General features: G+C 40.3%; 1 protein-coding gene across 1 annotated transcript in view; it reads right to left on the reverse strand.

Annotated features, from left to right (window-relative positions):
- Positions 1 to 829: 829 nt before the first annotated feature.
- The window catches only part of LOC104955774 (ATP-binding cassette sub-family A member 1-like), a 38,061-nt gene continuing 22,660 nt past the window's right edge, over positions 830 to 16,230 (reverse strand). The window contains exons 13-18 of the mRNA XM_010783166.1: positions 15,972 to 16,113; positions 15,065 to 15,199; positions 13,097 to 13,200; positions 11,796 to 11,888; positions 5,409 to 5,652; positions 830 to 2,380 (exon numbers count right to left, since the gene is read on the reverse strand). Of these exons, the coding sequence (XP_010781468.1) occupies positions 2,249 to 2,380; positions 5,409 to 5,652; positions 11,796 to 11,888; positions 13,097 to 13,200; positions 15,065 to 15,199; positions 15,972 to 16,113 (850 nt within the window). The 3' untranslated portion in view covers positions 830 to 2,248. The remainder of the gene's footprint in view (positions 2,381 to 5,408; positions 5,653 to 11,795; positions 11,889 to 13,096; positions 13,201 to 15,064; positions 15,200 to 15,971; positions 16,114 to 16,230) is intronic.

The following is a 16,230-nucleotide window of genomic DNA, read 5'->3' on the forward strand; positions in this document are numbered from 1 at the left end:
ATTCATATTTTTTTATTTATGTATATTATTTAATTAAAAAATCATAATTATTTTGAAACTTTATAACCACAAATTACTTGAGTTTTTTCTTGTAAATGTACCACTTTTTAATAAATTTCTCTCTGAATATTGACCTCCTTTCCCAGCTCTGTTATTAGTTGTTTTTTAAAATAATAAGGCTGTCACATGACTTCCTTTTTCTAATAGGATGTATTCGTATTACATAAATAATATCACACAATATTTTTTCGATTTAGATAGAAGAACAACATAAACATAGCCTACCTACAGAAATAATTGAAAATGTCTGCCACTCGTCGTGCATCTTCTCCAGATATGTCTGAATGATCAGTTAACCATCTTCATCCATATCTATTGTTCAGAGTGAAAATTAGAGCAGACACTTCAAATAGATCAGTTGAGTAGGAAGGAAACCGGACATTGTTAATGGAAATGAAATTATAATTTAGGAAACATGTGGTCCAACCTTAAGGCATACACGCTTTGTATTTCATTTGGAAAAAAGACAATACATTCAAATGAATGCACTGCAGGAGACAAGGAAAATAAAGAAAGGAATACGAGTTTCTAAATGTGAAATAAAAGTCTCTCTGCACTGCCGTCTGTCTTCTGGCCCCCTGTGGACATGCTCAACAAATGTCAAACACATGAAGAAGAAGTGAGCAGGAAGACAGTGGGTGCAGGAAGACAACAGAGAGTGCATCATGTTACAATGTAGCAACAAGTTTAATCGTTTTGATGAGAGGAAGTGTTCACCTCCTAAAGTCAATAAAGCTGCAAAAGAAAATGTTGTTTTGAATGATTTGAGACAATCTTTAAATGTTGTACAGTACACACAAGCATGATTTATTATAAATAACTCTTTACATGTAGATTGTCCTGAGGCAAATTGCACATAAACACATTCCTGAGATATGCAGAGGTGACATGTTTGTTGTCAGTGCAAACTATCACTGTAAACGGCATTTTCTAAATGGTAAACATGATAAGGAAATGAAAGTAAAGATAAAAAATCACAATTAAATGTTCTATATAGTTGCATATTATGACGTTGTTTACACATCTTAGAGTAAATAAGGCATGCTGGTGTTTGAAGGCACGTTGTGAATAAATATATATATATATTTAATTATGTAATATTATGACAGTTCTCTTCTGGTCGTATGTTATTTAGATTCTGCAAAGAAGAAGAAGCGATAAATAAAATACATTTCACAAGAAAATGCCTTAAAGATGTCATTAAATATGAATCTGTTGGAAACATTCATTAGATATTCTGCAGAGATATACGAGTGGGAAATATGAGGTAGCAACTAACTGTGGTGCATCATTAGAACCAGCAGCAAATTATAACTCATTTCAAATATCATTTCAAATAAGGTTTGATCCCGAGGCATCCTGTGCAGTGTGTGAAGCTTTCAGAGGATTGTTACTCCAATATACGGCAAAGTAAACCTTATACCAAACATCTCCTCAAAGAGGCCCTACCATGCTCATGTTAGTATGTTGTGCTTCTACTGTGACATGTTCACCAGAGCCCAGGTCTGCTCTGATTGGTCAACCGCTTAGAGATGTCAATGTGTTGGAGTGCTAGCCTATAGAAGCGTCAGTGCTGCAAATGAGTATAACACACTACAGGAAAGGGAAAACCCAGACAAGCATTAAGCGGCGTCCTTCAAATTAAGTCATTTTCTTCTGAAATTAAGTCTTTAGAGTTGATTAGAAAACCTGAAAAAGTGCAGTAAGAGTGTTTGATTTCTCTTTAATCAGTGCAGTGTAGGAAGAAGATTTCTCCTGATGCAGACACGTTGAAATAATCTTCTACTTTGAATGAAGTCCTTAAAGCTTACTAGTTTTCTAAATGGTAATTTCTCTTGATAACAGTGCATTCACCAACTCTTTTTGAAATGTTCTCCTATTTAAGACTCATTTCAATATCCTTACTTGTTTTTAATAAAATAAACTCATTATTTTTGTCCTTTCTTTGCAGTTCCTCTTTCCACTGACAAAATATAAAACATATTTAAAACTGCTAAAAGAGTATTCTTTCACTTTAATGAAACAAGGATTTGATTACGCACGATAAGGCTGGAGTAAGATTGGTTAAGTAAGAGATGATTGGGTACAAAGGGCGATGGAAGACAAACATTTAAATGTGTCATTTCTGGACACATCATGCAGATTCAGAAACGTCATCATCCCTCGGCCAGAGTCAATTGAAATGTGTTCAGACTCGTTTCAGGTGTTCCTCTTGACTTTTCACCGCCTTCAGCGGCAGCTCGTCTGAAGTGTCCACGGCGTTGTCGAAGGTCCGAGCGTCCTCCTCCGCATGCTGGTCCCTCGCAAAGTTCACAAACACCTGAAGCAGAAGAAGAGGAGAAGAGGAAGAAGAAGCCTCTAAATTAAACAGCAAGGAAGCATCATATCAAAGTATAAGAGCATTGCTTCGGGATGTAAAAGGATACGTGAGATTGTATGAACAATAAGAGCAATTCAATCAGACGTCACTGAATTCAATCCTTTTCAAAGACACACGCCCTATTCAATGGAATGGATAGATAGAGGGTAACCATGTGAGAAAATGGAGAGTAAAGATCTTCTGTTTCAGTAACACACTTAGATCTTCAGCTTTAGAATGTAATGCTACTAATAAAGATGACATTTGAACAAAAGAGGAGGTTTACGGCTTTGCTGCTGCAATAAAATATCCTTTCCTTAATATTATGGTCCTTCCAAATAACATAGAATATCATTTCTACACGTCTCCTTTTTGTTGAGTCATTTTGAAGAGAATTTTCCTCCAGTGGTGGCATTAATTATTCGGCCGTCTCTACTTTGACAAGGTTTTTACTTAGAAGTCAGATTTTTTTAAAGGAGGGATTTTCAGTCACATTTGAAATGTAACAAAAGCAGACTTTCATCCTTGGTTCATTCCAAGATAAAACGTCAGTCAAATGTCATAAAAAGAGTGTATGCATATTTGAAGCATAATCACAAATCACTTTGGATCTATAATGGATATTTGTTTTATTAAATCTATCATTTAGATTAGGGCTCATTTCACTATAATACCAGTTAATTGGACTGTAAGTCACCTTTACTGTTGTCACAGCGTGTTACAGCTTCTGCAATATTGAAATTGTTTAACAGTAACAGACAGGAGTTACATTAACTCTAAGAAGGTCACATTGCTTTTTAAATATACGAAGACAGGGAAGTGATAATTAAGCTATGATATCTTATGTGCTAAAGGCTTTAGTAGTGCAGCAGAGACTCTAGTGCACATTAAGTGGTAGAACAGTAGAAAATAGTCCACGCTAACACACACAGTCACATGTTCCTGTGTGTGTTAGCGCTGAGCTGCAGGCTGTGGATCAATACTAATCGCAGTGCAGGTCGTCTGCCATCCTACAGGTCAACGCTGCTCGCTATAAATCACAGGCTGAGAGGTGGCAGTCTGCACATGGAACTATCAGTTATTTACTGACTCTTATCTGAGAAATATTTAACAAAGAGGTCCTATTCTTATTTATGCTGTTTTCCTTTCCCTGCAGTTTGTTCTAGAGGTTTGTGAGCATGTACTGTACATGGACCGCAAAGGCTGAAATCCCAAAGACTTTCTCTCTCACCAAAATGATCAATGGCCTGAATCATATTGCAATTGCAGTTATAGTCGAAACATAAAAAATGTGTTAGTTTTCCAAATCATACAGCCCTAGTGATGACGTGTGAGTTAGGAACTAAGGAGAGGCATTACAATATCCACCTGTGAGTTTGGAAGTCTTGAGTTCTTCAAAGTAACATCCAAAAGTCTGATTTCATGATAGGCTCATTGCCCCATGAAGAACACAATCTGCTTAAATAAAGCTAAAGAACATTCATCTTGAATTGATAAGGAAATGCTTCATACTTCTCCATTTAAATCCTTTCTCTAAAGCATGTTGATGACCTGCCAGAACCCTTAGAGGGAAACACACACACACTTTCTCTCCGCTCTGATTGCGCCTGCTCCTAGGGGTCGTTTGAGAAACACAAGGTGAAGCCCGCCTGTAGAACCCAGCCTCAGTTCATCTCACAGCTGGCTGCCTGAGCGTTTTATTTTAAGAAAAACCTTTGTGCAGATCCTGATCGATCGGCAGAGCCGAGGCCGGGCTGTGTTTGCTGCAGAGACTCAGAGGAGTCCTCGACGGTCAGCCTAACAGCGTGTGGGCAGAGAGGGATCTTTAACTGAGACCCTGCACTGAGCGGACTTTAACTGAGGGCACTTCAAAATGCTCAATGCATTGATTGAAGCACTAATGATCTGCTAAACTGAGCCAAGAGTTGCAGGAAAACAGCAGGAGTACAGAGCAGGACCCGGATGCTCTTCAATCACAAGTTAAATGGGGAGACTGACATCGGCTGCAAATAGATGCTAAATATATGTATGCTTCATTAAAAATGAAATACATGTTTACGTGTGAAGTGATTCTGATTAAAGCTGGTAATTGTGCATAGTGTCTGATAAAGCTGAGGCTACACTAGATACAATAAGTATTACATATTTGTGGAATTAGATTTTATAAATTGTTCAAGGCATTTCAATAACTCCAGAAGTTTTTTTATCGAAAAGTAAACATTATAAAAAAAGATATATATATATTCACATAAATATGCAATACATTAATAATAAATAATAATTATTATGACAGTAACAATAATGAATAAAATGACATTTGGCACATTTCTACCCGAAACGGATGAATTTCAAAACGGATGTTCTGCTCTTAAATAAATGATTAAGCAATTTCCCTCCCATGCTCCGCTCAAAATGTTTTGTTAAAGAGCTGAACACCTTTGCCATCATCACTCTGCACCTTTAACTAACCTTTGGAAATAACCATGGTTTCACAAAAGAAACATACAATGCCCAGAGCAAGGTGGAAATGCTTCTCGCTTCATGGAGCCGGTGTTGCTTTTTCTATTTCCAGGTGCTGTCAAGCTAACAATGCAAAACAGCAACTGGAAGAACAGTGTGTGCCGAGCACCTTAACATAACATGTTTTGCAAATATATTGCTTCATTTCTGATGGTATAGATTATATTATAGATACTGCTGGCTTTGTGTCGCAGTAACACTGGATGGATGGAGATGGAGAGATTTCCGCTGATTGATTTGTACCTTTACCCAGGAGAGAGATACTCTGGAGGGTTGATCACAGGGACGGTGTTGTTCACCTCTGCATTATTTGATTTCAATTTCATCTGGCACCATTTTACAATATTTATCTTTTACCTATTTTGTATTTCATTTGTACCTTTCTATTTTCTGCCTATAATAAAGCCTTTGATAAGCCTGCTTTTTATAGAATATGAATATTTAGTATATTAAAAGCTGTGGCTCTGACCTGGTCCAGCGTTGTCTGGGAGACGGAGTAGTCCTCCACCTGCAGGCGCTGCTGGTGGCAGGTGAACTGGCTGAAGATGTGTGCCAGCGCCCCCTCTGTGTAGGGCAGCTGGTACTGCAGCGTGTTGTGATGCTTCTCCTTCAGCACGCTGCCTGGGAACCCCTGCTGCACAAAGCCCTCCACCGGCTCCAGAGCGGGGGGGGAGCCGCCCACACGCACCGTCACCGTGTAGCCATCACCGAACCTGGAAGAGAACACACAGGTTAGCTTTCTGTCAAGCAACAGTTGCATCTGGATATGGAAACTGGTGGTTTTCCACTCTAAAGCTGCGCTATAAAAGATACTCATACAGACAATAGAAATGTGTCATGTGAAAGAGGGCTGTTGCAGTGACAAACTCAGAGAGAATAAGATCCTAACTCACTAAATCTGTTGGTTAGAGAGGGTTTCTTCCACGACGAGATGATGAGGAGACAGATATGGCATCATAACACATAAACTGTGACAATATTAACATGCAAATTGCTTGATTGCACTTACTCTAAGACACTTTGGATAGATGTGTCAGCTAACCAAAATAATTATACAAATGTATTTTGAGGCGCCTTGAGAATTGGTGTCACCCAAGGACAGTTTATGTTGCATCAAAGGAATACTCAAACAGATTAAAACATAACAAACACAAGAGCACAGCAGACGTTCAAATACATTTGAATACAGATAAATATAAGGGATAATATGTGAAGTAAAATCAGCTGAAGAGACAGATTTCAGACTGTTAATATTGAATCTGGTTGCGAGCCGACTCCAAACTAATGTGACGGCTAGATGTGTAAATAAAAAGCTGTTTCTTACTCAATGTAGCAGATCATTTTTTGTATTTAAAGCAATCTAAAGGAACAAAATGTCATTAAGTCTTCTTTATTAGTATATTATCAGAAATGCAACAACAGTTTTTTAAATATGTCAACCTGATCTTGTAATATAGCTTTATAACAAGAATGATATTCCTGGACATATAATATTCTCCCAGATGAAAACACAGCTAAGCTCTGAAGCTAATTAGCCCCCTCTCGGCCGTAGCTGTGTCTGCTGTGCACAGAGTAAGACCAGTGCCTTGTTGTTCTGTCGTTAGCGCTCTTATGACCCGTTGTTTTCTGCCTAATTAATCCCCTAATGTTGGATTTACTGGTGGAAGCGTCCACTGTGGGCTGGTACCGAGCAACACGCAGCGAGAGGCAGAGGCTCCCTCAGTGGCAATTAGAGATATGGAGAGTAAACTGCAGGCTGCAGGTCCCACAGGGAGGAGGAGACAGGAAGTGGAGCCGCTGCTGAGCTGCACAATGATCGGCCCCCGAGGGCCCCGCGGTCCTTTAGTTAAAACTGGTGAAGAGCCACAAAGCAAGAGCAGTATGCATAGATAGCATATGGGAAAGCGTATCAAATAGACTTTTTCAAGAGTCTTTTTAATGCCACTTATGGAAACAGAGACACACTTCATTTGAGTTTTCTTGCGTTGTGATTGGACGAACCAGAATACCTTTGCGGTTAAGTTGGAATTACTTTGAAGCATAGCGCATGGATCCGAATATGTTTTGTATTTTACTTGGATGACTGTGGTTTAGGAAGACACTTTGGCGTGCACGTTGAGGTCATTGTGCAGCAAACACTGGACTATATTCCATTTGACGATGCCTTTGAGCAAATTGCATGCTCTCCACAGCAGCATCTGCATCCCTCCTGCTGCACAGAGCGCCTCAGGGGACCCAAAGCACCCCTAGGTGAAGTTATGTAGTGCACATCACAACAGCGCTTCATTAAGCAGTCGCCCTTCAACCATCACAAATTACACTCACAATGACCGGAGCCCTGCTACACCTCTCAGTCAGAGACTCTGCTTATGTGCAGTGTATCAAGTGCAAATATAAAAGCAGGATTATCATGCCCATCAGAGGGACAGGGCTCTCAAACATGCACTAAAGAATTGAAACCATCGTATCTCCTTCAGACTTTCATTTGTTATATCCATCACATACTAATATAATTACCATTCATATTCTCCAATAAAACCACACCACAGGACTCAAATGATCAAGGGTATTATACATAAAGGATTGTGAACGTAAAATGTACGCTTGGTCACTTTGAGCTGGAGAAAATATGCACATCTATCTCACAAATCCGCTTCCGCAATTTGAGCCCAAAATATCTTTGTTAGGTGCAGAACATTCCAGAAGTAATATGTCCCCAGATTTGCTATATCAAATGATGTTTCACTTAAGCAAACTGCCTTTACAGAGGTCTGTGCTCCCCAAGTGCCCATCTAGTTTAAAGAGGCCCTGAAACACCTCCTACACATTGTACATGATAGGCTAAAGGGAGAGACAGCTCGAATGGGTTGACCAATCACAACAGAGCTGGCCAGCTCACCAATCAGAGCAGACTGGGCTCTGGTTTCAGACAGAGGGTGAAAAGAGGTGCTGCAGCACAGGCAGTATGAGGAAAATAAAGACCTTTTTGAACATTAAAGCATGGAGACATGTCCCAGTAGGAACAATGTGGTAATATGAACCTTAAAATGAGCAGAATAGGGTCTTTTTAAAATGAAAACACTGCAAAGATTGAAAGGCAACCTTCAACAACAACAACAACAACAACAACAACAACAACAACAACAACGGGCAAATGATAGAAAATCATGACTAACTAAGAACAAAAATAATTAGCTTTTCTCAATATGTCTTGCCCAGATCTCGCCAAATATTGCAAAGTTACCGCAGTAAGTCATGATTTGCTGAGGTTTGCACACGCACCATCTTCTTCCAACATTATTTATACCTGCTAAAGCTGCAGCACCGGTGTGACGCTGTATAATCTAGAGACGATGTTATAAGATGCAGCAGAGTGTAATCAGACAGCAGCAGCACATGGAGACTAAATTCATCCTCCAATCAGGACCCTAATCCCCCTGTGTTCATTTCAGCTGCCTTTCCCAAGGACTGAAGACTCACACAAATGCATCCAATAAGGGCAGAATGAATTGTGGGTTTTTATCAATTACCTTCCTCTCATTTCTCTGTCTGCAGGAAAAAGATCTTTCTTCATACAGTATTCACCATTTTGACTCAGCATTCAAGACAGTAGATCGGATGTGTCTGCTCTCCTCAGATAAGAGATCTTAAAACAATTCATCATCTTTTAACTGCAGATTCTTAAACTGAAAGGACCATCTTTGCAATCCGTGCATTGGGGGAAATGATGCATACAGCACCACATTGTTCAAATATAATCCAGCAGCTCCCTACTGTAGTGTCCTCTCTCCTTTATTCCCCTCTGCTCTCTCCTTCTTCCATGTAATTTAAAACAAACAAGGCCAGACACAGATAAGGGCACGACAGGCTCAAAAATAATTCTGCAGCTTCCTTCCTCTCAGAAAGGTCACATCACCGCTGCACAACCTCAATTTGTGATCAGACAGGAAGCAATCCATAAAAATCTGTGGAACATAGTAGATTCGCACCACTAATAGTTCAAAAGAAACTGGAAATGGGACTTTATTGAGTTCAAAGAAAACTTTAAATCCGTCCTAAGCCATAGTCCTCGCTATTTACAAGCTTTTTAATGCAATTTCAAAAGCAATCTCACATGAAGGACACCATGCTGCCTGTGACAGGGTTTTCAAACATGCAAAGTTCATCCTATAAAAAGCCTGCAGCCATGAAGCAATCTGTGCAGACCTTGAGGCATCGGATGTGGAATACACTCTGATGGAATAATGTCTATGAATCCTGTGGATGGCGCTTTGGAGGATCTGCACACCCTCTGTGTCTGTCTTAATTACAGCTGCGTGGCTGATGCATCTGCAGCCTGAAGATAATTATTTTGTCAGCCGGTGACACACACTCAAAAGCTGTAAACTGTTCAGTTAATGGCACACCTGCAGAGTGAGTGGGGGGGGGACTTTATTGGACTCAACTTCAGAGGATTGATCCAAACTTTTCAGACGCCGCCGCTCTTGTAAAAAAAACTCCCACACCGCATTACCTTAATGCATTAAAGGCACTTTAGCCTCCACTTTTATATCATGGAGGAGGAAAGAAGACTGTGTACTTAAGGCAGGAGCTATGAGGAGGGGATATGAATGATATCAATCAGGGGGAAAAATCCTGCTTCGCTGGCGGTGGCCTCTCTAACTGACAGATTATACAGGAGCTGCTTTTATTGGAGCCTGCACTTCATTTGGCTTTACTTAACACCTGGGACACCGCCGCACTAAAGCACTGTTTACAGCCTCTGCACATCCTCACTCATTCATCTCCCCTTCTCTGTCACACGCTCATAAATTCATGTGAGGGTCTCAGTATAAGGATGTTTTTAACACAGGAGGACGATGAAGGGGCTTCTCTCTTTAAGGGGATATTTACACTCATTTGGGGTTGATTGATACGTCAGCTGCGGACTAAAGGGGGCAGCACTAACAAGCACTTGCATGGAGGCAGGAAGTGAAGAAGAGGAGGATGAGCAATAGGGGGTCAAGATGTAAGAGCAGACCCCCCGTGGTGCTTTCAGAGGCTTGTGATGAAAAAGAGATGTGAGACATTGGGGGAGGAAGCTGCACCTCCAGCGTTGCAGGTCAAAGGCTCACATTGTGTGACAACCACCTGCCTCCATCGCCATGCAACCCCCCTCAAAGCCCCTGCTGTGTGATGGAAGTCTTTCCATCCAGGAAGCATGTGCATGAATCGGAAAAAACACTGGAAGCTTGGTGTTTTCCTCACCACGACGTAAAGAATGCTATATGGATCACGTGTCTTTGCAGAACAAACATGTGGAAGGATAGTGACGGGAAAAGAAAACAGAGGAGACGCACCTTAATTGCCTTTTCAGTCATTAACAGGGTCCCACACCTCATGAAACATTAATTACAGCGCGCAGAGGAGGAGATAGGGATGCCTAATTAGAAATTATTCACCGCGCCGCGACGAGAGGAGGGTCAGCGGCATGTTAATGCTGAGTTTGAGACGTCAGGGTTATCTGCTGCTCACTGAGGAGAGGTGTGAGGCTCTGATACCTGATCGCATGTAGAGAGGAGGGGGATATGTGTTAACCCCCACTCACTCACCACTCCTCCTACGTGTCCTACACCTCCTCATCCATACATGATTTACACCACCCTGCGCACAGGTGTCAATGAGGATTTGTAGTCGACTCAAACATCCAGGAGGCGCCACATCGATGTCACACTTTTTCATGATTACATTTTATATTGAGGTTTTGTCATGAAGCTTTGACCCTAAAAAAAATGAAAATCCCCCCAAAAAGCGCAGTTACAGTGCAAATAAAAGAGTAGATACATTTTGTATTTAATTAAATAAATAAAAAGTTTGAGAAATAAGAACAATGTAAGTAAAATGTCCATAATGAGTACTTAGTTGCTTGGTATATAGAAATGCTCCAGCAGAGTATTGATGTTCTGTTCAACCGTGTGTGTGTGTGTGTGTGTGTGTGTGTGTGTGTGTGTGTGTGTGTGTGTGTGTGTGTGTGGTAATGTCAGCAGACTGTACCTAAGGTAATGGAAGTGCTCTGTGTGTCACACTGGGCTGGGGGCGGAAGTGCTGAAATGTCAGATGAATATCAGAATGTGTGTGAGAGACGTACATGCAGACTATTAAAGGGAGGGGGGGGGGCTAATGGATAAGGATGCATGTGTGTGCAGAAACATGTGGAACAGAGATAATGGAGATATGGATGTTTATGGGAAATCAATATGTCATGGTGAGTCTGCGGGAATTATGATGCTGCATACATGTTTGTGGGTTATCTAACACATGACAGTAATGAATGAGAAACTATTACATAGCATCTATATACAGTACATGTACTTTAACTGGAGTATTTACTCATTACTCCACTACGCTTACTGGGAAATATTTACTTTAGGCTACACTAAATATACTGACAGCATTAGTTAAGTACTTTTAAGATTAAGGTTATTAATTCAATCTACAATCAACAAAAAAATTATTATATAATAAAACATATTCGCCACCTTTACCAGCTGCAATATTAAAGGGATGATGCATCAGGAAAACTAGTATAACAATATTGTATGTGATATTTTGCGTAATGAATGTGTTACATTTGGTAAGTAAAGTGTCATGATAAAACGTATATACTTTTAATTTAAAATGTGGAGGTTAACTGAGGTTTCACTAAAACTAAAAACTTTTGGCACAAAGTCTTTACTTGAAATATACTGACAACATTAGCTGCTAGATAATTTTCGGATTCAGATCAGAAGGAGACACAGATTTCTTTCATCTCAGTTTCAGGAGCTTTGTAGTTTGTTTTTTGTGCGTTTAAGAAGAAGAAGAAGACGAGGCTCACCTGCTCTTCAGATGCTGGATGCTCCCGAGGCACTTGAAGGCACCGTTGACCATGATGGCCATGCGGGTGCAGAGAGCTTCACACTCCTCCATGCTGATGGGGAAAGCAGGAATAACAAGCAGTATTAACACCAGAGGAAACTGCACCTGTAGGACTATAATGGGAACATGTCACTGTGACCCAGATACCAGTATAAACCATATTTAAAAATAGCACAGGAACAGAAGCTAATGTGAAGGCTATAAAAGAAGACCGGAACAAGTAGAGGCAGGACTTTTATCGTTGACCTGCAATGAGTATATTTAATGAATACATCCTGTGAATCCATCTGTCGGCTTTCATCTTAGTATGAGAGTTGTGTTTTTCTCCAGGACATATTTGGCACCCAACGATGGGCGACTTATTGCTGCCACCTCCATCTCTGTGCAGGTCCTTTTAAATGACTGTCAGTAAACTGTATTCAGTTTATTTGAACTTGCTTCTTAAGAAGCCTCAACAAAGTGGGACAACTAATTGTGTCACTTCCAAACAATTTTAATGAGACTGTGTCCTGTTTAGAAAAAGGTAAATAGAAAAATAAAAAGAGCATTTTGGAATTTCTACTTTAACACCTTAGACTTAATATGAAGGTGGTAATTAGGGGGAGAAAAAGGGACCATACAGTACGCACTTCTTATTTTCCTCTGGCTGCAGCAGTGTTTGAAGTAGAGGTAACACCTTTCTGAGGGATTGTGTAATTAGGATTATCACTTTGTAAAAGGTTGTGAAGTGCTTCTTAACAAAACACCGGCACCTGGTGACGCCACGGCCCATTGGACGCCGCTAAGCCACACCGCCTCGCTTACAACAAATGCTTTTACTCCTCCATGAAGGGAGAACAACATGTAATGAGCCTAATGTATTCCTGCAGCAGGGGCGCAAATGATTCAGGCGATTTGGGAAATGGTGAAATGAATAGGCATGTGAAATGTTCCATATCCACGTCAACTTCCAAAAAAGATTAGACGTTTAATCTTCTCCTCACTCAGAATGACAGGGGGAAAAGTAGCTGCAGGAATTGCTGAAAAGATATCGACAGTTTCTGTTTTCACGGCAGTCGGTCAACGCGGCCTCATGAAAGCTTCCCAGCAGTCAGTGTGTCACTGTTGATTTAACGGCCACGCTTTTAACAATTCCTCACAACTAAAGAGGAGCGCCAATCAATTACAATTACGCTCGTGCAGCTCTGCTATCCTGGGGAAGAGAGTCAATATTTCTATGTTGAAGTGTGTGCATGAGAGGAAATGGATGTGCTGCTGCACCTGTGAGAGGTCAGGATGACGGAGCGTCCCTCCTTGATGACGCTCAGGATGCAGTCCCACAGGAAGCGCCGGGCCTTGGGGTCCATGCCTGTGGTGGGCTCGTCCTAAAGGAATAACACATTTGGTTTACAGCAATAATCTACTGTAAACAAATCATTGTTAATATCCAGATGAGTGACACATTCACATAATTTAATAAAAGGAACACATAAATATTTGATTTATTTAAATTGTATTATTTTTTGTAAAGTTCATTTGAATGCTTAGAAAAGCAATATACATTAAATGCATTTTTATTATTTCATTACTTTTCAGTTTTATTATTAATGAATAAAGCCTAAAAATATAAACAAATAATAAAATAAAATAAACAAACAAAAATAAATAAATAAATACAGGAAAATAAGTGAATAAAGACATATATGGATAAGTTATAAAAATAAAGGAAAATTAAAATAACATTATATAATAATTATAATATAATACATTTCTTAGAAATTAAGAAATACTACAATTTGGTCCCGGCCAAAAAAAGTATTTCTATTGTAGGTTCATAATTTAAACTACAGTTCTTAATGTTTATAACTTTTAATATTGTTCATACTGTAATGTGTCATATTTATAAACTTATATTATACCTCTACATTACACAGCAACTTCATGCTTCTCATGCACTCCTGGTTGGTATGCTAACTGCATTTTCCCAGATTTTTCAACAATGCAATGACAATAATGTAAAATCAAAGAAATTCAAGTTTATTATTATAAACTTGAATTTCTTTCATTTTACATTATTGTCATAACAAGCAATCATTCAACATTTAGCAATTACCACAGCATGGGGTACCTGGACTGACTGAAAAAATCAAAAGATAATGAAGAAAAGGAAATGTTTCGAAGAGTTCAATCTGTCTAATAGAGGCTTCTGCTGACGATGTACTGTAGGACTGCTTGTTTGTCAATATAGAGGGAAATACAAGTCACACACTCTCACACACAGAGAGACACACACACACTCTCTCCTCAGGGCTGGTCTGTCTGTACATGATTACAGACTGTCAGTACTCGCTCCATCGTCTGCTTCCCGGCCTCACTGCACATCCTACAGGGTATCTACATGTTTGCCCAGTGTGTGTGCCCAGAGTGTGTGTCCGTGTGTGTGAGACACAATACGGAGAGTGACACACATGAACCCCCCGCCTCAGAGAGAGGAAACAGAAGAGGGTCTGGACGTGTGCAGAGCCAGGAAACGAACATGGAGGGAGAGATTATTCTGGATATTATTGATTTATTATGCATTCATTATTACATGCAGAAAATTATTACATGCAGAAAATTATAATCAGCATCTAATGCATTGCTTTAAATGATGCTAAGTAATGGTTTTCGTGATGTATGAAGTGAGATGACATGTATTTAATCAAAAAACATCTTAATAATCGTAATGAAATGTATATTTTGCTCAGTGTGATCATTTGAGTTTGTCCCTCATAATAACACAGACAACTCCCTAATGCACATTTAAGCAGTTCATTAAACCATGTGATGCATTTAATGCTGAGTCATGCCTCCATTAATCTTCCATTAGTGAGGAATGGGCTTACTTTTAAGTCCTGATGAATAGAAATATAATAACCGATTAAGGGGAATTTAAAACGTGCACACTTCCAATTGGTTCTCTCTTGAGGAAATACAATTCAAGCATGACCAGAGCTTGAACTAAAACGCCTTTTCATCCACACGTTATGCACCATTCAATAGGGTCTCAGTATTCCTGCAGTGATCCAAAACTTGTTTTTCTACACATTTTTGAATTTCAGTCTGTGTGCTTGTTCAGAGAATCAACACTGTAATCCAAACATCCGCACGCATCAATATTGATTCAAAGCATTACACTGCTAAGTCTTATAATGGAACAGCAGCGCATCATTTCCAACCACACACAGACATTTACACAGCGTCTCTCACCAGGAAGACGACAGGAGGGCAGCCGATGAGCGCGATGGCGGTGGACAGTTTGCGTTTGTTCCCGCCACTGTACGTCCCTGCAGACTTGTTGGAGTATTTCACCAGCCCCAGCTTCTGCACCCCCCACTCTGCCACCTTTAGAGGGTACATCAAGTGAAATGTGTTCAAATAAACCACAATATCCCATTTTACATGATGCGTGAAGTTCTGAATGTCTACTGTAACAATGAGGCTTTCCTTTTTAACCTTTGTGCATCACTTGAGATAGTTATCTGACAGTTAGCTTAAAAATGTGCTAGATCTTTTAAGTACAACACAGTTTTTATGTTTGTTGTGTTGGTCCGAGATGAAGAGGTGTAGACTGCCTGCTGTCCATGTTAGGGAGTTAAAAATGCACCCTGTGGCATGTGCAATATGCAAATAACAATACACAAAAGGCTCCATTTGCATCCAGAATTGTTGCCCAAAAAAGGCACAACACAGGGGCCACAGCCACAAGAGGAAGTGGATCCCTGTGCTGTGAAGATATCAAAGCTCTGGCTCCGGTCTGAGGGCCCCCCCCGGCCCCCCAGCCTCTTCCTCGTTTCATCTCCTCTCTGCAGAGCGTGCACAGGGCCTCAGTAGCAGCACAGTGAATAATGCAGAGTGACCCTCAGCTGCTGCTCTGCACCAGCAGGCAGCTTCATTATGTAAGGCTGCTTGCTCTGAGGTCGTCCATCACCTCCACATCACCCTGCATAAGTACACTTCAAGTATTCTTATAGTGAAAATATAACTGATATTTGCCTCCTCAATGCAACGTGTCTCACAGCTTTGGCTAGAATTTTTTTTTTTTAACATATTGAAGATTTAGAACATGGGAGGGTATGTATAAGAGCTTCACAACACATTTACATTGGCTATTTACCTTTGCGACCTCTTTCTCTGGGACTCCTCGTAGCCGGGCGTAAAGCTCCAGGTGCTCGCGCCCCGTCAGCAGCTCGTCGATGGCGTCAAACTGAGGACAGTATCCCAGGTTCTGATGCACGTCCCTCATCTCCGTCCGGATGCTGTAGGACAGATGACATCTTTATTTTAACACCAACATGCATCATCTAGAGCAGTGGTTCTCAACTGGTGGGTCGCGATCCAAAAGTGGGATCGCTGATGTGTGAGTGAAGAAAAAA

Source organism: Notothenia coriiceps, unplaced genomic scaffold (assembly GCF_000735185.1).
Source record: "Notothenia coriiceps isolate Sejong01 unplaced genomic scaffold, NC01 NC01_scaffold00000661, whole genome shotgun sequence".
Classification (NCBI taxonomy): Eukaryota; Metazoa; Chordata; class Actinopteri; order Perciformes; family Nototheniidae; genus Notothenia; species Notothenia coriiceps.